Source organism: Oculina patagonica, chromosome 4, assembly GCF_052425735.1.
Source record: "Oculina patagonica isolate OP01 chromosome 4, crgOcupat, whole genome shotgun sequence".
Taxonomy (NCBI): Eukaryota; Metazoa; Cnidaria; class Anthozoa; order Scleractinia; family Oculinidae; genus Oculina; species Oculina patagonica.
In genome coordinates, this window is record NC_135761.1 from 44026791 (window position 1) to 44047373 (window position 20583).

At 38.0% G+C, this 20583-nt stretch overlaps 3 protein-coding genes across 3 annotated transcripts in view; all 3 read left to right on the plus strand.

Annotated features, from left to right (window-relative positions):
- LOC144652488 (uncharacterized) overlaps positions 1-20583 on the plus strand; it is an 81007-nt gene that overhangs the window by 10404 nt on the left and 50020 nt on the right. The window contains exons 8-11 of the mRNA XM_078512503.1: positions 33-104; positions 340-411; positions 772-843; positions 3285-3356. Coding sequence (XP_078368629.1) covers positions 33-104; positions 340-411; positions 772-843; positions 3285-3356 — 288 coding nt within the window. The remainder of the gene's footprint in view (positions 1-32; positions 105-339; positions 412-771; positions 844-3284; positions 3357-20583) is intronic.
- Positions 11465-17076, plus strand: LOC144652534 (cysteine repeat modular protein A-like). Its single transcript, XM_078512580.1, has 5 exons — positions 11465-11840; positions 12557-12759; positions 13124-13249; positions 13727-15286; positions 16032-17076. The coding sequence occupies exons 1-5, from the start codon at positions 11770-11772 to the stop codon at positions 16187-16189; spliced, it is 2118 nt and encodes a 705-aa protein (XP_078368706.1). The 5' UTR covers positions 11465-11769; the 3' UTR covers positions 16190-17076.
- LOC144647924 (uncharacterized) lies at positions 17205-18207 on the plus strand. The gene has a single exon (XM_078507598.1). The coding sequence runs from the start codon at positions 17248-17250 to the stop codon at positions 18205-18207; it is 960 nt and encodes a 319-aa protein (XP_078363724.1). The 5' UTR covers positions 17205-17247.

Sequence of the window (20583 nt, forward strand, 5' to 3'; positions counted from 1 at the left end):
TGGTATAAACGTCTATATTTTATTGTATTTAGGTGGCTTGGAGATAATAAAATAGAAGACCTACCAGATGGTATTTTTGCAACAATGTATAACTTGCAAATACTGTGAGTAAAAATCTTCTGTTACCAATCATAGTTGCGTCTTTTTCTTTTGTCAATTAAATATGACTTAAGTTGTCATGAATACAGCCCCGACAAGAGAAAAACCCATGACCTTCCGATTTGTTTCGCTGTCCATAATCTTCTCCTGTCAAGATTTCTGATTTTGGGGCTTTAATAAATAAGTCGCATCTTATTTGTTTTTTTTTTTGTTGTTGTTGTTGTTGTTGTTGTTTTTCAGTGATATAAGTTCAAATCAAATTGAAAAGCTCCCGAGAGGAATTTTGGCAAAAGTGATGACCCTTCAACGACTGTAAGTAAATTGTTTATTTACAGAGACAGACTCGTGTTTTTTAAAAATTGAAACAATGACAAACCAATACAAAAATCTATGTACAATGTAAAATAGTTAAATATGAAGTTAATGGTCGTCTTTGGCATTTTTCATGAAATATTTAACTCATATTTAAAAATCACTTAAAATCCAAACAGCTCTTTTATATTCAGGTAAAATATTAAAGCTGTTGGCTGCTTGATCCTTATAGATCTTTAAAGCAATTTACAGTCTTTCTGATATATCCTCTTTTTTAAAACAGAAAGTGCATTTATAGTATTATTTTCTTAAAGTGAGATAACGTTTACATATACATGTATTTATAATCCTTATTTCTAGAGACGCAAGCAACAACAAGATAAAAGCGATATACAATGAAACATTTCGGAATTTGTCGTCACTTGTTCGACTGTAAGTTATCACAGAAAATCACTTTGCAGGATTATTTTTGATTAATTAATGTTTAAGGTTCTTTTGCCTTAAAACTTTGCGATTTTCTTGTTTTCTTCACAATTTCTAAACTAAATTTTAAAAGGTCTTTACATCCTTGAGTATTTTTTGTAGGAAGTAAATGATGTCATAAGCGTAACTTTTTTCAACAACGCGAAACGGCTTTTGAAAGAGATGTTTCGGCAAGACTCATTCACATTGCACCTTCAGTTTATTGAGAATTTAATACCTATATTTTTAGTCATTTTTCAACAAGGGTCAAAGAGCATACTCTAACTGATCGATAAGAATTCGCATCTTAACAGTTCATCTAATTGCAAAAGTTAATACACATCTGATAGTTTTAAAATTTTGGATTCTGCTGAAAATTTTTATATTCTTAAATTAAAAGAGACTATTTTACATTAATAGTTTAAAACATGATTAAAACTCTCAAGTGAAGCATGTCAACATCTCTTTTTTAAATTTTTTGCTCTATTAGTAACAATCTAAAGATCACTTTGTGTCTACATCGCTGCCTCCTAGTTACACATGGTCACGCTGCATCCTTGTTCTTGCCAATCATTCTAATACCGACTCAAATGCAATGGGAATCTGCATAAATACATATCACAGAAGTTATTTTTGAAAATTAATTCGCAGCCTAACAAAGTTACAACGGCTTATAATAAAACGATAATGCTAGCTATATGTTATCATAACATGTACATTACTTTTTATTTGTAGCAGAATGCCTTGTTTAAGGTGGCTCCATAGGGTTTTGAGATATTACGGCGCGCGCACAAGTTATACCCACCAAGAGATCATTTTCGCGTTATTTTTTTAAACTAGTTACATAAAAGCTGCCGAAATATTAAAAGAAAGGACTAAAATATGTTGTGCCTTATTCTTTTTTAAAATAACGGCCTTTGTTTTTTAGCTACATCTACTCAAAAAGTCCTACTTTTTTATGTTTTATGGCTTTGATCTTAAATTTCTTAAAATTTCTTCGGTGAAAATTTTTGAAATTCTCGCAACGGATTGAAACTGATGAGAAGTAACTTTTAAAAACAAAAAAAGTAGGGGTTGTCCAGGTCGTTTTTGCGTTTTTGGTTATTTTGTGTTTTTTTGACTAAGCAAAAAAACTGGCTTACAAATTTTTTTAAAAAAACGGCAAAAAGGGCAGTTAAAAAGGTATCACATCTATGCCAATTTTTAAGGAATTTCACCGAAGGAAACTCGAGTAAATACCAGGGGAAATTTTCTATTTTCGCCCGAATAACAATTACGTCATCAGAATAGAAATTGTCCAAGATCGCTATTTGAGCATGCGCGAACTTCCGAACCATACGAGTTGATGTGTAAAGACGAGCGTTCCCCGTTTTTGTCGGTTTTTGTGCGAATATCTGTTAACCCAAAGGTTAGTTAGAGACATACCTTAATCCTTTATGTAGCAGAATCTCTGAAATTCTGCTCGAAGTATCTCACAATCGCGGAGACTATTCTTTATTTTCTCTTTTACTTTCGATCGTACGAACTTTACAAAAGCGGCCAGAAGCACCGCGGACGTTGTAAACACCTTTTTAGGGTGTTGTAAACTCTTTTATCTGATCCACACAGGAAAGCACGGGTGTTGTTTCATTGGCAGGAAGCATGTCTCGCGTTTTCTTGCCGAAAACTTCACGCTCGCGTGAAGCCGCCATGTTTGTTTTGATTTGCCGGCATATCAAGCTCGCCCTTTCGTACCCATTCTTCGCGCGGTCAAGAAACCCTATGGAGCCACCTTAAGGACTTATTTAACAATTATTCGCCGAAGGCGAATAATAGTTTGAGAAATAAAACGAAACAAAACAAACACTACGAAAAAGATAGATATCCGGTACTTTTGTTTAATCGTTGGTGGCTTCTGAGCAATTGCGTGAATCCTCTCGAAATTACTAGCTCCTGTGAGAAGAGAACTAAATAATGTTTTGACAGTCGATCTGACTGCCGGAGTACATGGCCGTGTGCAATCTCCAAAACCACTATGTTTACTATCAATTCTAATGCCTTGAAAACCATCTCTTGAAATGATTTCGGTCATAAAGATTTGGTAGTCAATTTGCAAAATTCCCAATGTTTCAAATATCCAGGATGTGGAGTGATTTCTTTTAAATGGGAGAAATTTTCATTCAGCAAATGCCGCCATGTTCACTAGCCTGGCTGGCAAACGTGGCATGGCTCAGTAGCCAAACCTTCAGATGCAATATTCACCGCCTAGCGCGGACATAGTCGGAGCTTCTCGACCAATCAGAATTGAATTCACCTCTGGAAATTATTCTAATACCAATTATACCTTGTTGTGAATCTACATATTTTAAGCTGATGACAGAATTTATTTTTAGAAGATTTTTGATTTATTTTTTGTTTGTTTTTTGTTTCAGCGACCTGCAAAGGAATGCAATTGCAAATCTTCCTGCTGGTGTTTTTGACGATATGAAGTCCCTGTTGTATTTGTAAGGCAATCACGTTATTGTAGTGTCGAGTGCTTCTGTAACTGAATAACTTATTTTACTTTTGAATTAGGCCTCTTTTCTTTATATAAAATTGGTAAGGTATTGGCTTGGGAGAGAAGAGTGGGAAACGCGGTGGCCTAATGGCTAGTGCGCCGGACTCCGGATTGAGCGGTCCGTTTTCGACACCTCACCGGGGCACTGCATTGTGTTCTTAGGCAAGGCACTTTACTCTCATGGTGCCTCTCTCCAGCCATGTGTATAAAAAGGTACCGGCGAATTTACTGCTGGGGGTAACCCTGCGATGGACTAGCATCCGATCAAGGGTGGAGCAGAAATACTCTTCGCCGCTTAACGCTATAGAAACCGGGATAAGCTCCGGCCTAATGAGCCACTTTACTCGAAAGCGGGCTTCCCTTGGTAGAGGGAAGAAAAGTGACAAAAATTTGACTCTTAACGAAGCCTTACATCTGTTAGCTTTTTTGCCCTTATTTAAAAATTTTGGTTAAGCATATAACAAGGTTTCACTCTACCGTAAGCAAAACAAAATTTAAGTTAGGTCCGTGACAGTGCATATCTTTTGTCCTGCGCTTATACGCTATAAATACGTATTCGCAATGGTAATCTTCAGGATAGTTCCATGAACACATTCAACTACCTACTGTATTTCGTCAGGTTTCCTACACTGACAACCCCCAAAATAGCGAACAAAAATCTATAACAAAGAACTTTGCTAGGCTTCGTAAACATTTCCCTATATTAACTATGTTCAAATGTCATTTCAGGAATCTAGAAAGTAATGAAATAGCTGACATCCCACGTGACATCTTTAAGAATCTCAAGGAGCTTCGGCAATTGTAAGGCTCTCTTTGTCCCTGTCGTATAAGTCTATCTGAACAATCCCTTTACGTTTACGTAGTGCAAAGAAAGAGCATTCAATGTCCTAACCCGATAAGTTATCCTAGGCAGCGGAATCCATCACTTTGGTTTTTGTTGGTGTTGCTAATCTTTTTATGTTTAGAAAGCGTTGTACCATAGGTTTGCAAACATTATTTCACATTGTTTTGCGTTGCTTTGGGACCTAAAAAAGATGTCAAAATCAGTAAATATGACTTTTGTTGTCTCCTGCTTTATTTTTGTATGTAACGCGTGTCATGAAAGTTCAAACTGACAAATATCCAGTGAAAATTCTTTATAACTCGCCCTAACCTGTTGATGCTAATGCCTCTACAAGCTTCTAAAAGTTAAATTTAAATTCATTCAGTTTAGACATTTACAACTGATTGTTTACTTAATTGATGTCGTTTAGGAACTTGATGAACAACAAGCTTGTTTTCCTTGAGGATGGACTCCTTCAAAGTAACACCAAGCTCGAGAAATTGTAAGTGCACATCAGTAATGCAGAAATAGCTTGTCACTTAGTAGAAAATTAAAGTGGCCCGAACCTATTTACTTTAGTGATGGTTGCATTTTTGAATCGCGCTTTTTGGCAGGAAAGATTTCACCGATTTCTTCGAATTTTTGCGTCCTGAATGAAAATTGTTCGAATTAACGGAAAATGGCATTCGATTTTCAGTCGCAATAAAAACTTTTGAGATTTGAACATATTTTCAAACTCTAGTTTTTACCAAAAATGTCCATAAATTTAAAACCCGAAGACAGATTTCTTCTAAACTTTAGCAAATAGGCCTCAGAGCTCTCAAGTTTTGTATCAGGAAGTTTCATGACAATCTTGACCATGCAACTCGCTGCACGAAATGCTAGTCAAATTTTATCTGAAAATGCTTCGCCAGTGCATTCATGTCAAGTGACGCACAAATAGCTGGACAGTGCAGCCGGACTACCTGTCATTTGCAAGGATAATGATCCCCAAAACCTTATCAAAATGAAAGTGAGAAATCAGAAACCTACAGCAAATACAGACAGTGCAACAAGTAGCACAATTTTATGACGCGCGCAAGGTAAAATTAAATACTTTATATTCATCTCACCTATCACGTATTCGTTCATTTTTTTTTTTTTCAAAAAATCTTAGCATGGCAAAAAAGAACATCTAAGAAAACCCCTTACCAGTTTTCGTCACAGTAGGTTCCCATTCTAAGGAGAAATAAAACCGCCAAGTTGAGTACTTCCCACCATCCGCTTTTCGACTGCAATGAAAAACCTGTGCCTGATAATATATACAAGATAGCTGACTTTGTTTTCGCATTCCTTACGTACGAACAGCGTACGAACTAGATGATTAAATAACCTAGTGATAAATCATAGCCTCTTTTGTGTTCTGACAAGAACGAAATTTTCGATTTCAAAAACTGCTAGAAATTAATGGCTTCTAAGAGAGTAAAAATGTGAAATCTAAACTTTGAAACGTGCTATCTTCAGATTGAGAAGGACGTTTAAAAAATCACTCTTGTCAGAACGGTTTGCATTTAATCTTCATTTTATGAGATGGTAAAACTCGTGTTGATTCCTTTTATGGCAGAACACTAGCCGGAAATCAGTTGAAGGAAATTCCTGGACAAGTTGGTTCCATGACAAACCTGCAGCTACTGTGAGTTATTAAAAAATATTAAATGTGTGTAGTTGACGAAATAATTCTAATTTAAACTGCAAATAACTGTTAGTAAAGTTGTGATCCTCGGAGTGAAATTGCAATCAAAGAAATTACTAAGAAAAGATAGGTAAAATTCGGGAATTTTTATGAATTCGAACCTGTGCTGTATAATTGAGCTATGTAGCCACACTTTGGGAGTAAGGTCAAGTAATGATTTCTTTTATTCCCGCGAAAGGATTGAATAAGCATCTCACCGGGCAATTTTTATACGCCCACTTCAAAATGGCCGCCACTGACGGGAATCGCCTGGTAACTAGTAACCAGTTAGCCTACAATGCACTCGGTTAGCCTACTTTGCACACTGCACTTTTTTAGCCTAGTTTTTTTTTTTTACTTCGGTAAGCCTAGTCGCTAGAGCAATTCACCGGTTTAAATCACGTTGAAGCCCTGAATTATTCCAGGCTTCCTTCTTCGCAATTTCTTTTATTTTTTTTTCACTGCGTGGATCACTTCTTTACTTTACAAATATTAACCCTCGGACGTACAAGCAAACTTACACCCCCACCATCGTACAGGGGGGGGGGGGGTGGATGGAACCCCTCCCCGGAGTTTTCGTTATATTAAGGCATAGCGAAAATATTTTGCACTGAGAAGAAAGCCCTTAGCTTACTCTACAAGATGACATAACTTTAATTGGCTGTGACGTCATATGACGTCACGTGACGTCATAAGGGCCGCCATCTTGGATCCGCCATCTTGGATTTCAACATTTTCTTAGAAAGTCACAAAATAACGGAAATTGATGCAAAATCAAGCCAGAATGCTTAGGGAATGTAAAAATAAACAAATTTTGCACTTCTGTTTAAAAAAAAACTGGAAAAAATCAAGAAAAATGTTAAAAATGACGATTTTTGGCAAGACCTGCCTGTATTTATGACGTTGCCATGGCAACGTCAAATACCATGGAGACATGGTTGAAATATCAAAATTTCCGCAAAGGATGAATGAACAGCTACTGAAGTTTCAGCATTGTAGAGTAAATCGTTTTTTCAAAATTTGGGAAAAACCTTATGGGGGGGTGGCATCCACCCCCCTCCCCCCCCCCCCCTTGTACGTCCGAGGGTTAAGTAGTTGGGGAAAAAAATTAATCCATTGACAAAGCCTCAGTAACACCATAGTATGTAATTCCGTTAAACAGAGATCTGTCAAGGAATGAAATAGAGCGTATACCAGTCAGAGTGATGGCGAACCTTAGCAAGCTCAAGTTATTGTAAGTATTCTGAAACATGTGATAATTAAACAATAGAGTAACTCTGTTGAAGTCTGATGTTCTTGAAACAAATACTATATAGATTTCGCCAAGCCTAAAAGCGGAGCTTCCAGGTTATTTATGTTGCCCTTTATCTACTAGTAACTCTAAAACTTTAACTCCAATGAATTATAAAACTTTCAGGCTGACGAATAGTTCTAACATGTTAGATCGCAGAAAGGTAGGACTCGAGCCCTAATGATAGCTGTACGATAAGCACAGCCTACTAGTAATGTTAAAAATTTGCCTTCTTTTTGCTGAGCTTTATGGCAGCCATTTTTTCGTACTGACACTTGCTCAGTCATAGAGTAGCAATGTACTGGTCGTTGCCATTGGCTCCAAGGTAGAAACGGATTTTATCTCTTGTCTTTAAACACCTATCAAAAATTCCATTTAGCCTAAAGTCAAGATGACATATGTAAACTCAATAAATGGCCTAGCTCGCCACGAGATTCTCGTAGCTCAATTGGTTATAGCGCCTAACCAGTACCTGGGAGGCAATGGATTCGATTCCCGTCGATTTGCGTTTTGAAACGCTTGAAACACACTCGTTCTTTTACGCATCGAATAACTGTTCGACTGCAATAGGCCATTTCCGAGTTACTCTTGCCCTCTGTTTCAAAACGAGTGTACGTGCGAAACCATTCATGTGAAAATGAGTTTCATCTATTGGTGCATTTTTATGCAAATCAAACTCATTTTCATTTGAATGGTTTCGCACGTAGACTCGTTTTGAAAATGAGGCATTGGGTAACTCGAAAATGGCCTATTCCTGGCAATGATATCCTTGGCTTTCTTGGTGTTTTTCGTAATCACTCCTTTAAAGGCTGCTCTCCTTCGATGAAAATACTCAATTTTTATTTTTTTCTAAGAGGGCACGGTAACGAATCCTGCAATCTGATTGGTTCTTAGCGCGGGCAAGATTCTCCTATCTCTGCCCGCTTCCACGGGCCACGGCAACGCTTTCGTGAGTTAAATTTCGCGGCGAGACGAACTAGTCCATGACAGTTTTGATCTCCAAAATCGATGTTGTTGCTCACCAACCGTTGTTAAATTTGTATGGGAAAATTAGCAGTGGAATTAAAGGCCTTGAAGTTCTCCAAAAGGCGAGTATTCATGATCTTTATTGACAAAATGAAGTTATAGTTTTATGGTCGTGGTTTGTCGATCGATGTTTGTGCATTCGCACTGATTTTCACGCCATTGCGGTTAACTGCAAGTCGGCGGGTATACAGACTCGATTTATCCGTTCAAACACCTTGCTTTTCTGCTACTTTTCTCCAAAAACGGATACTGCTTATCGCCATTCAAGAAAATGAGATGCTTTATTAAAAAACAGTCAAATTAATTCTCGCAATATTGTGCCGTGTGTAGGCGACCAAACTATACATTTCAGCTTCATTCAGTTTCACTTTCGCAAACTTTTTATCAAAACAGAATACTGTGGGAATGAACACAGAGGTTTTTGACTCGTTAAATACAAATGTAAATAGCTGGAAAATATGTGTTGTAAGTGCTTTCCAGTCCGAAAAGTAAGTTTAATTAACTGAAAGAACTCACAAGCCGAAATGGAGTTCAAAGTGTTTCGCGACTCGCTGATTTTTTATGCTTTGTTTTGGTTCTACATTGTGCTTTTTATTATTTCAGATGCTTTTTTCTTGCTTTTCTGATGAACTTTTCCTTGAGTACTGTTCATTTTAGCGAATTTAATTTGTTTGGCAGTAAGCTCTTTAATATAGCAGTGAATATAGCAAACGAATCATTCTTCACTCTTGCCGTAGACTCACTAGGATGCGCGCGGATAATACAAACACATTTTGCAAGAAAATCTTTGTCGGTTTTTTTTAATCAAACACATTAGAGGTAGGAAAAAAATAAATAGGTTATTTACCGGCTTAGGGTCAGTCCGTATAGTGAAAAACTGTGACCTCGGCCTTGAAAATGCTGCCCTCGGCCTGCGGCCTCGGGCAGCATTTTCAGACCTCGGTCACAGTTTTTCACTATACGGACCTCCCAGCCGGCAAATAACATATATGTATTCACTAAAATATATGGGGCGCAAATTAAAAACAATTAACCAAAAGAACTGAAAAAATTGCAAACGTATAATTCTTTCAAAAGAAGCACAAAGGTTTATGTGCAAAATCAAAGTATCTTAGGTTGAAATTTGATTGTGATAATAGGATTGTATTAGGGAAAGAAGTGTAGTGTATTAGTCTTGTCAATTTCAAGCATGAATTTCTTCATTCTTTTTTAATTATCATATTGTATTTTTATTGATTTATATTTTATCATTGTAACATTTAATTGATAGGGATGTAATTATATATTTTTATCACAAATTGTATTGTAAGTAATTATTATTGTTATTATTATTGTTTTTTAGTAATATTGTGAGTTATTATTGTAAATAATTTATTTTCCTCGTCCTGAGTTGATTTTTTTTTTTACTAATTAATTGTTGCGTCATGTACTTTACAGGTCATTCCAACGAAATATGATCAGTTCCATATCGAATCGAATTTTTGCAAATCTTACGGACCTAGAATACTTGTAAGTTGCTAGTCATGCCTTTTCTCTGTTAGCAAAGAAGCTGAAGAGGTTTGGTACATGATCTCATTGTGTATGAAATTGGTTCATTTTGTTTTACAGATTGCTGAATATGAATAACCTTTCATCGATTCCTGCTAAAACGTTCCTAAATCTACGAAAAATTAAAACGCTGTAAGTTTATGTACATGTATTTTCTGTTCTTTGACATTAATATTTCATACGGTTGAAGGTTCCATTCGACCTTTTTCATGGTTACACGTTTACCTAGTTTTGTATTATTTGCTAAGAGAAGTTTTTTCTTTGGAATGCCTTTCAGCATGCTTTCCGACAACGAAATAAATGACATTGGAGCTAAAGCGTTTGCAGTCAACTTTACGAGAATGTAAGTGTTTATCTCTTCGTCATTATCAATCCATTCATTCGTCAAACCAAGCAAATATAATATTTACTGCAGTTAGAAATAAATATTGTTGCTATAGTAATGGTGGATTTCCACTGACGCGTAAATTTTTACGTGCGTGAAAAAAATTAGAGACAATGTATGAACGGCCTGCGTAAACGTGTACGCAAGCCGTTCATACATTGTCTCTAATTTTTTCACGCACGTAAAAAATTACGCGTCAGTGGAAATCCACCATAAGTATATATTAAATCTTAATCTCAGATCGGGGGGGGGAGGGGTTGGGGACCCGCGCTGACTTTGAACGCTTTGAACTTTTTAAAGATCCAACCAAACGCTGCCAAACTTTGCGAGTTTATCTTAAATTTATCTGGGAATAATTTTGTAGCCATTTTGCCAGGCATGTTCTCCCAAATTTGTAATTTTCGTGTTTCTATCAATGAAAACTAACTTTAATTCAATTCTTTTTACCTTTTTTACGGTGTATAAGCACAGTTTTATTGATTTTGAATAGTATTTTCGGGTGGTTTTCTGGCGTTTTGGAAAAAAATTGAAATCCAAGATGGCGGATCCAAGATGGCGGCTGTTTTGATATCATGATATAATTGTCACGTGTTGTGACGTCTTTGACCCATGTGACGTATACCAAAAGATAGATGTTTGGCCATACTATACATCCTATAAGTTTCATTGCAATTGCTTAAATATTCTGGAAGTTACATAGGGGGCATCCAAACCCCCCTCCCCCCTCCCCCCCCCCCGGGTACCAGAAGGTCCAAAAAAGCTCAGTGCTACAGTACCGTATTTTCTCAATTAAACGCCGGGTACCGAAAAAAACGCCAGGTCTCCAAGGTGGGGTTAAAAATAGGCCCCTCTGGTATTTATTTGAGGTATAAGAAGCTGCTTAATGGAAACCGGGCTTGAATAAACTGCGGGAGTGAAATAAACGCCGGGTCCACCAGGCCAAGTTTAAAATAAACACCAGGGGCGTCTAATTGAGAAAATACGGAATTATTTTTTTTAAGCTAACGTGCTCAAAAAAGTGTCCTAGCCTCACATCCTTATCTTTTCTATATATTAAAAAAATACAACGTAGCTGTTTTTTTAACTCTAGAATGTTAGTTAGTAAAGCAAACTCTAAAGTTGCTGAAAGATATTTAATATTTTTTATAGTTATTTGATACGCACAGCCATGAAAATGGTGAATTCAGATTCTCTGGAGGGCATTGACTGTTTAAAGACACTCGTGCAAGTATCAGTATTTTTTCATCTGTAGTTACTTTACAGGGAGGTATAATTGCTAGGCAGCTTATTTTAGCAAGTATCTCTATTTCTCCGCGTTGTTGGGTGACTTGATAAGAATTTGTAAACCTGATTACCGTATTTATTCGATTACGCGACCAACCTCGAACAAGCACCCACTTCGAATAAGCGCCCATTCTAAAGGTAGGAAAAGTTAATAAGCGACAAGCCTTTCGAATACCAGCCCTACCCCCGACCCTATTTCAGTTGTTTCAGTAAAAAATGAACTTTTAGTCAGTACTTACATATATATCGGGTCATCTATCTCGTAACCAGTTCAGTTTAATTTTGCAGAAGTATGGACGAAGGACAAATTGGCTCACTGGGATATTTTGACAAGGAAGGCTGTATACGTGGAGTTATTCACCTGTAAGTGATGTTTAAATGATCGACAGTATAAAAATCTTTCTTTAAATCACTGAATACTAAGCCATTTATATAATCCGTAACCTCAAGTCAATAACCGCTGTGTTTATTTGCACAGTGTTTTATTTTGATTAAAAACAGTTTGCGATATAGTTTGGTTGCCTACACACGTTACAACATTGGAAGATTTATTTATTTATGTTTTTATTAAACTGTATCTCATTTTCTTTAATGTTAAAAAGCAGTATTCGGTTTTGGAGAAAAGTAGCAGAATAGCAAGGTGTTTGAAATAATAATTTGAGTATGTAAACCGGCGACATGTAGTTAACTGCAATGGCGTGAAAATCAGTGCAAATGCACAATCGACAACGGACAAACAATGACCATAAAACTACAACTTCATTTGGCAAAGAGAATGAATATTCGTCTTTTGGTATTAAAGTTCACTGCTCACTTGTCCTTTCACATTTACAACGGTTTTTAAGCAATTGCCTTCATTTTAGAGAGCTTATCTTTCGAGCGTTTGTTCGTCTCGTCGCCAAATAAAACTCGCCAAAGCGTTACCGTGGCCCGTGAGCAGGGACAGGAAAATCTTGCCCGCGCTAAGAACCAGTCAGATTGCAAGATTCGTTACCGTGCCCTTTTGAGAAAAAATATAAAGATATTTGTTTCTCCAAACTTCTTTTGCCAAATAGAGCCATTTCTATTGTGTTATTTAGTGGCCTTGGACAAACCGAAGACGAACATGAGAATTTAGAGGGAGTTGCAGAAAGTATGAAGTCAGCACTACAGCGCGCACTTCAGCAATCTGGTTTTGCTGGAAAATCATCAGACGGTTCTTCCAATGTTTGGCCATGTCCCTTGGGAACTTTTGTTAATTCGTCAGAAAAGGGACGTCTAGAATGTAAAATGTGCCCTCCAGGTAATACTACTGTTACTACTAAACCAATAAAATCGCCACAGCAACAAGCTACTTGCACGATATTTAAAATAAAATGCAAATCTCAACATTACTTAATTTAAAAACCAATAGTGGTAGGAAGATCATCAGACAATTTCGTCCAATGTTTTGCTTTGTCCTTTGGAAACTTTTGTTAATACGTCAGAAAAGGGTTTTCTAGAATGTAAAATGTGCCCTCCAGGTAATTTTGTTGATACTACTAAACTAATAAAGTCGCTTACTTGTTTATTCATCATTTAATTACATAAAGTACAGCTTACGATGGGCTCTCCTATGTTTTATTCATGGATTACAAATTTTATGTCGCCTTTTTTTTCTTATTCAGGAGGTTATTACTCAGATACATTAGCATACGTCAGCGACCAATGCAGAAAGTGTCCAAATGGTACATTTGTTTCTCTTGATAACAGACCAGGAAAGCGAGCGAGTGACTGTGTGGCGTGCCCTCAAGGTAAGCGTACGTACAGTAAATATGGGTGCACTGATAAAGATGCAAAAGTTAACACATGAATATTTGGATTAGAGCTACGAATTAGTATGCCATCAGACATTAATAGCTTTATTGTGCTGCTGTTCGCCATGTTTTTGGTCTAAAATAATTTAAGATGACAAATTTCTGCATCGATTTCAATTTTTAAGGTGATAAGGTAATGTAAAGCCTGTGAGCATAGTGGCCAAACACGCTGGATCTTATTCTGGTTTCATAAAATAATGGAGACGGAGATTACATGGAGTTTAAAGCAATCATTAGTCAGCTTACATGAATCCTTTAGCTAACTAAAGCAGAAACTTGAAATAAAACATAGGAATAAATCATCTCTCAATATTGAGAGGAGATTTGTCCAGTTCTTAAAATGATCCGTTAAGTCGCGTTTTCTTTTTTTTTTTATAACATCAGAGCTCGCATTTAAACACTGTTTCTTTGCAGGAACAGATACCGACTCGTTTGCTGGATTCCGTGGTTGTAAATGCCTGACAGGATTTTATCGCACCCACTTGTTCAAGAGCTGCCAACCTTGTCAACAAGATGGTTTGCTGTGTGTAAATGACTATGCTACTCTGAAGCCAGGGTTTTGGTGGAAGTGGTACAATGAAACCGTTGAAGGTTTGTACCACAAGTTTACGCAAAATCTAAATTCGTCGAATCCTTCTTTTGACTCACAAGTGGTTGGATTTTCGTTCAACATTCCCAAGCCCTATGAATGCCCAAGAAATGAATCATGCCTCGGTGGCCTGGATTCAAGTTGCGCAGTTGGCTATGAAGGTCCACTCTGCGAAGTGTGCAGCGAAGAGTACTATAAACGATTCCAAACATGCAAAGAGTGCCCGTCAAGGTCGTGGATGGTGGGGCAATTGACCATCACCGCAGTTTTGTTGGTTTTACTTGTTGTGGTCATCGTTTGGACAAGCATAAGGAAAAGCAAGCAGAGCAAACAGCGTCCTCCGGTAGACATAATTTTGTCCAGGTTGAAAATCATCATAGGATTTTACCAAGTCACATATGGTTTACTAGAAACGTTCTCTTTTGTGCAGTGGCCAGATTCCTTGGCTGTTATCTCAAAGTATTCAGAAATTCTACAACTGAATGTCTTTCAGATTGCTCCGTTACATTGCTTAATTCCACAACTCAAAGTAGACGCTTTTGGAAGTTTGTTCGCCATTTTGGGGATGAACGCTTCAGCTGTAGTCTTTGCATTGGTAGCCTACTGGGTTAGGAAGTTTATGATCTTAGGAAATCACAACTTAAACAATGCATCCAAGGAGAGGAAAATTTCCCAGACCAAAGAACTGGTTTATAGAAACCTGTTTTTCTTCTTGTTTGTGACGTACCTCAGCACATGTTCTAAGACTGCAAATGTTCTCCCGCTCGCCTGCCGTGAGATCTGTTATGAAGAGAAAGGTGATATTTGCTTAAAGTACCTTAAATCTGACTTCACTGTTGAATGTCGCAATTCAAGTTACAAGCGTTTGGTCGTCGTTGCATATTGTGCAGTTGTCTACATCGTCGGCCTGCCACTGGCCGCCTACGTAGTTCTGTGGAAGAAACACACAGAAATCAAGGTAACGGAAGACGATTCAAGACCCCACCAAAACTCGAAAAGTGAACTAGCAGGAGGCATGCGGTTTCTCTGTGAGAATTACAACGCCAAGTCGTGGTATTGGGAACTTGTGGAGACGCTCCGAAAACTCATCTTAACATCAGGTCTGATCCTCGTGGGAGGAGAGAGTAGGGCATATGTTGGCTTAGCTTGTGTCGTTTCGGGACTCTATGGAATGTTCTTTGCATATGTAAGCCCAGTGGAAGACCGTTTTGAAAACAAATTGATGCTTATATCGCTTGCTGTTACATTTGTTAACCTGGGCATTGGCGCTGTCAGTAAGATCCCCAAGGAAAATGTTCCAGCATCAATTGACCCGTACGTGGACTCTGTTATGTTCAAGATACTGGTGATTGGAGCAAACACGCTGGTTATAGGTTTACTAGTCGGTAAGTGTTTGTAAAAAGACGCATGTATGCAACAGAGTGATTACGAAAAAGAAACGTTTAAAACAACTGTCCCCAGCCAATCCTTAAAAAGTCACTAGGACGTCGGCAAACAACCAGTATAAGTTTTAAATACTTAATAGACCTTTTTCGCCTTGGCGGTTTGTTTTCCCATCACGATCACTTGATGTTCTCTAGAGAACTTTCCTTTTTTCCACACACACACGCGACTATTTGAAAATTTGAATGCAAGAATTCTCAAGAGCGTCATCACATGGTCTTTAATGGGGCAACAAAACGCCCAAGCAAAAAAAGGGCTGTTAAGCTTGTACTGCATTTTTTAAAAGAATTCTCAATTAAAAATGGCTGTGGTTTGGAAAAAAGTTTAAGACAAAATACGTCTTTCCTTCTTTGTCAGACAGAGCAAAATAATCTCTTTTAACAAAGCGATACAGTTACATTTATTAAGTCCTTTTCACCTAAAAGTTAATTTGTCGGAAATAAAAAAGAGCCGTTTTCCAAAAAACAATAAACAAAAATTATTAAAAACAAAGACAATCATTATGACATCTCTAGCATTTGCATCGACATTCGAATGAAGTAAATACGAGTGAGCTTACAATTCACTACGCTCCCACGAGACGTTTAGGTAGACATTTATTGGCATTCCATGGCAACAAAACCTGCTATGTATTATATCTATGTAGAAATATTAAACTGTCTGTTGAATTCGACGCTTTTCTTTCAGTTCAGTACGCTGTCTACCTGTACCACTTTATAAAAGAATGGCGCAAGAACCCTAAATGGTCCATGTCGTGTTGTCTGGCAATGCTGCTGCCACTGAATGATTTGCAGGGCGAACTACGAGGTTTGGCGGGAAGGAACGTCATGAGACAGCAGCTTTAAAGTGGAAGGATTGGTATGCCATCTGTAGCGGGTGCTGTGAAGGACACTGGAGCTGTCGACTTTGAGCTTGAGGAGGAGGATGACGAGGCGTCAGAAAATGAGGACCAACATAGCAATAGTCATAGTCCGCGAATAGTTAGAAGCCTTGAAAATGTATCCACCAATGATCTCGATACTCCACTGTAAACAGGGACACACTAGCGAATAAGACAACAAACTATATCCATGAAAATAAGTCATCCCAATGCATGTGTTTTCTTTTCATCGCCCGACCAACCCAAACTTCCTAAAAAAGTGGATAAAGCGATTCTTGCTCATTTTACTTGTGTGTTTCTAATTGAGACACCATCCATTAATTACATCCTAGAATGACTGCAATATTTATATCACCCTCGTGAACACCTTAAATTCCCTTTGAAATGGCATGTTCTTCGTTTACAGGTGCATTTCAGCGTGATTATTTTTTTGTTTTGTTCGATCATTTGTTTCACGAGAAAGTGGGCGATGAGAGACGAGGCGTTTTATTGGGATGTCCTAATTACGAGAATTACCAGCACCGCAGCTGCTATACTTTTTGAAACAAGTCTAAAATATTGCTATAAAGAATTTGTCTTTTTTGTCCGATAGCGGGTTTGTACTTAAAAAAGGATCAGTATATTTACCCTTGGACGTACATTCATACGCCCACCGCAGTACGAGGTAGGGTCGATGGTCCCCACTATCCCAATGTTTTCGTTTTATTTTTAGGATGTAAAATAATTTGGCACTGGGTAGAAAGCCCGTAGCTTACTTTACAAGACGACATAGTTTTTGCCAGCTGATATGCGATATTATGTCATATGACTTCTTTAAAGCTCCTGCTCTTTAAGTAATAAAAAATATTTTGTTTCGAGCAAAGATGAAGATTGTTTATTTTATGGGTTACCAGCGCGTTTATGTTTAGACCGTCTAGACCGTTTTTTTTTTATTTCTTCTCGATCGGGCAACCCTAAACGATTGGGCCGAGTGATGGCGGAGTAGGAGCGCACTAAAAGCCGTCCGCCTTCCAAAAGCTTTTCATGGCCGAAAAATTGTCAAATCTTATCAGAAAACGCAGAAACAGATCGTCTACAAGTTCTGGAGACGAGACGTCGCCTCTGCATGAAGCGAAAAAACCCAGAGATCTTGCAGAAGCAATAGACGAAAGCACAAGCAGCGAACACGAGGCAAACGACGAAATCATGGATGCTCTCAACAAAATTGAACTCATTGGAGAACAACTGAACTCCATAATCGCGAGACTGAGCAAACTTGATTCAATTGAAAGTTCCGTCAGAAATATAGAGACCAATTTGGCAAATCTCAAGGCAAGAAAAGCCAAGCTCGAAGAATTTGAAGCAACGACCAAGAGCGATATAGCAGAATTAAAGAAGTCCTGTACTTTCAACGGCGATAAGTGCAAGGAACGTCAAGACGAGCTTAAGAAGAAGATAGAGGAGCAGAATGAAAAAATAGCCTCTCTGATTGAGAGCGAAAGGAAGGTCACTGCCAAAATGAACGACATCGTCTCCAAGAACCTCTACCTTGAAGCCTATTCCAGGAGAGAAAACATCAAATATTTCAATATCCCAGAAGCACGTGAAGAAGACACCGAAGAAGTGCTCAGAAATTTTTTGGAACAAGATCTCGGCTACCGCAACGCCCGCAACGTTGAAATTCAACGTGTACACCGCCTCACAACCCGTCGGAATAGCGACACAGCTTCACGTCCAATCATTGCCAGATTTCTTCGATATAAAGATGTCGAGGAAATTTTTTCTTTAGGGCGACGACTTGAAGATACTGATTTCCAAATGTTCCGTGATCTTCCACTGGAAATCATTAAGCGACGGAAAGATCAAATGGCAGTTTTCAAAGAAGCAAGACGACAGGGCATGAGAGCATCTTTCAGCAAGAGCCAGCCCGACAAACTGTTTGTAAATGGCAAATTCTGGCCTCCCGGCAAACGTCTAGATGCAGCTGACGAAGCAGATGTGTAACTGTGTTTAATAATTATACCTCGTACCTTACTTTCTTTATATATAAATCTCTATGCTACAGGTGGCGGGCGGCTTAGCTGTCCGACAATACTTACTCGATCCGATCTTCACCATTCGGACCCGCTAGTCGCTTAACCCAAACTGATTAGGATTTTTTATAGTTTTGTTTATGCTTTATTTGTTGATTATTTGCCTAACCTCACGCGCTTTAGTATGTTTATGTGTAATTTTTTGTGTTTTTTCGTGCCACCAACGTGCTTTTCGTATTATTACAACACTTGTTTGTCGACTCCAGTATGCACAGATATACAAAGTACTTCGCCAAAATATTTCTAGATATTTAGTATACAATTTCTACTTTCAAAGCTTAAAAATACGATTTCTGAGCAGTATGCAAAACAATGTCGTATGTGTTTTGTTCATAACGCTTTTATTGTCAAATAATCAAATAGTGCAGATATCGATTATATCACCTTTTATTTGAACACAATATAGATAACAATACAATCACGGTAGCTTCTCTCAATGTACGGGGCCTTGGGAATAACGCTAAAAGAAGAGAAACTTTTAATTGGCTCAGATCTAAAAAATATTCGATCTACATGCTGCAAGAAGTACATTGTTCGCAAGAAAATTCACACCTATGGGCTACTGAATGGGGATACAAAAGCCTTTTCAGCTCCTTCTCCAGCAAAAAAGCTGGTGTAAGCATTCTTTTTAATAACAACTTCGATCTTCGAATCAAAAAAACCTATACCGATGATTCAGGACGCCTTATCTTGTGTGACTTAAAAACAAATGGAAAAAGCATAACCCTAGCAAACATTTACGCCCCAAACGATGATGATCCTGCTTTCTTTAAAAATCTCTTTGATCACCTTCAAGATTTCGAAGGAGAAGAAATAATCATTGGAGGCGATTTCAATCTCGTTCTTGATGTAGAGAAAGATAAAAAAGGGGGCCTACCCAAAACACATCACAACGCGCAAAAAACCATTCATGAGATATGCGATAACTTCGATCTTGTTGATGCCTGGAGAATATTGAACCCCGAAGAAAGAAGGTATACTTGGCGACAAACACAGCCTTCTGTCCACTGTAGATTAGACTTCTTCTTAACAAGTCAAAGTTTTCTGTGCAGCATTATCTCTGCAAACATTCTGCCGGGCTTTAACCCTCGGACGTACAAGCCAACTCACACCCCCACCAACGTACAAGGGGGGGGGGGGGTGGATGGAACCCCTCCCCGGAGTTTTCGTTATATTAAGGCGTAGCGAAATTATTTTGAACTGAGAAGAAAGCCCTTAGCGTACTCTACAAGATGACATAATTTTAATTGGCTGTGACGTGACGTCATTAGAGCCGCCATCTTAGATCCGCCATCTTGGATTTCAACATTTTCTTAGAAAGTCAGAAAATAACGGAAATTGATGCAAAATCAAGCCAGAATGCTTACGGAATGTGAAAATAAACATATCTTGCACTTCTGTTTTAAAAAACTGGAAATAATGAGGAAAAATGGTAAAAATGACGATTTTTGGCAAGACCTGCTTGTATTTATGACGTTGCCATGGCAACGTCACACACCACGGATACATGGTTGACATGTCAAAATTTCCGCAAAGGATGAATGAACAGCTACTGAAAGTTTCAGCATTGTAGAGTAAATCGTTTTTTCAAAATTTGGAAAAAACCTTATGGGGGGTGGCATCCACCCCCCTCCCCCCCCCCCCCCTTGTACGTCCGAGGGTTAAGACAGACCACTCAATGATCACATTAAATATATCTCTTCACTCAAATCCAAGAGGGCCTGGTTTTTGAAACTCAACACATCACTTCTGGCCGATAAGGACTACATTGATTTGATAAGGTTAACTATCCGTGAAACACAAAATGAATACGAAAACGATGAGTCCATAAACCCTGCGCTTCTTTGGGATATGATTAAACTTAAAACTCGGGAAAAATCCCTTAGCTTCGCTGCCGCCAAAAAGCGCAAAACTTTGAATAAACAGCATGAGCTAAAAGAAAAAATTGCCTTACTAGAGAAAGAACTGGAGCAGCCGGCTGCCGTCAGCGAAACGCAAAAAACAAATAAAACACAACAACTTGAGTTATTCAAAAGCGAACTAGAAGAGATAATCAAAGTGCGTACCCAAGGGGCAATCTTGAGATGTAAAATTAAATGGTACAATGAAGGTGAAAAAAACACTAAATATTTTCTCAACCTTGAGAAAAGACACTTCAAACTGAGTACAATAAGCCAGCTTAAAATCACTGATCAAGAATTTGTCACATCCGACAGAGAAATCCTTGCTGAATGTGAAACCTTTTATAAAGAGCTCTACACATCCCAGAAAAATGTGATACCACGCG

Bases quoted from the DNA above. Each gene is read 5' to 3' on its own strand.
- LOC144652534 (XM_078512580.1), top strand. From the start codon at position 11,770: ATGGACGAAGGACAAATTGGCTCACTGGGATATTTTGACAAGGAAGGC. The intron at 11,841-12,556 runs GTAAGTGATGTT...TGTGTTATTTAG, and splicing joins ATACGTGGAGTTATTCACCT to TGGCCTTGGACAAACCGAAG. The intron at 12,760-13,123 runs GTAATACTACTG...TTTCTTATTCAG, and splicing joins ATGTAAAATGTGCCCTCCAG to GAGGTTATTACTCAGATACA.
- LOC144647924 (XM_078507598.1), top strand. From the start codon at position 17,248: ATGGCCGAAAAATTGTCAAATCTTATCAGAAAACGCAGAAACAGATCG.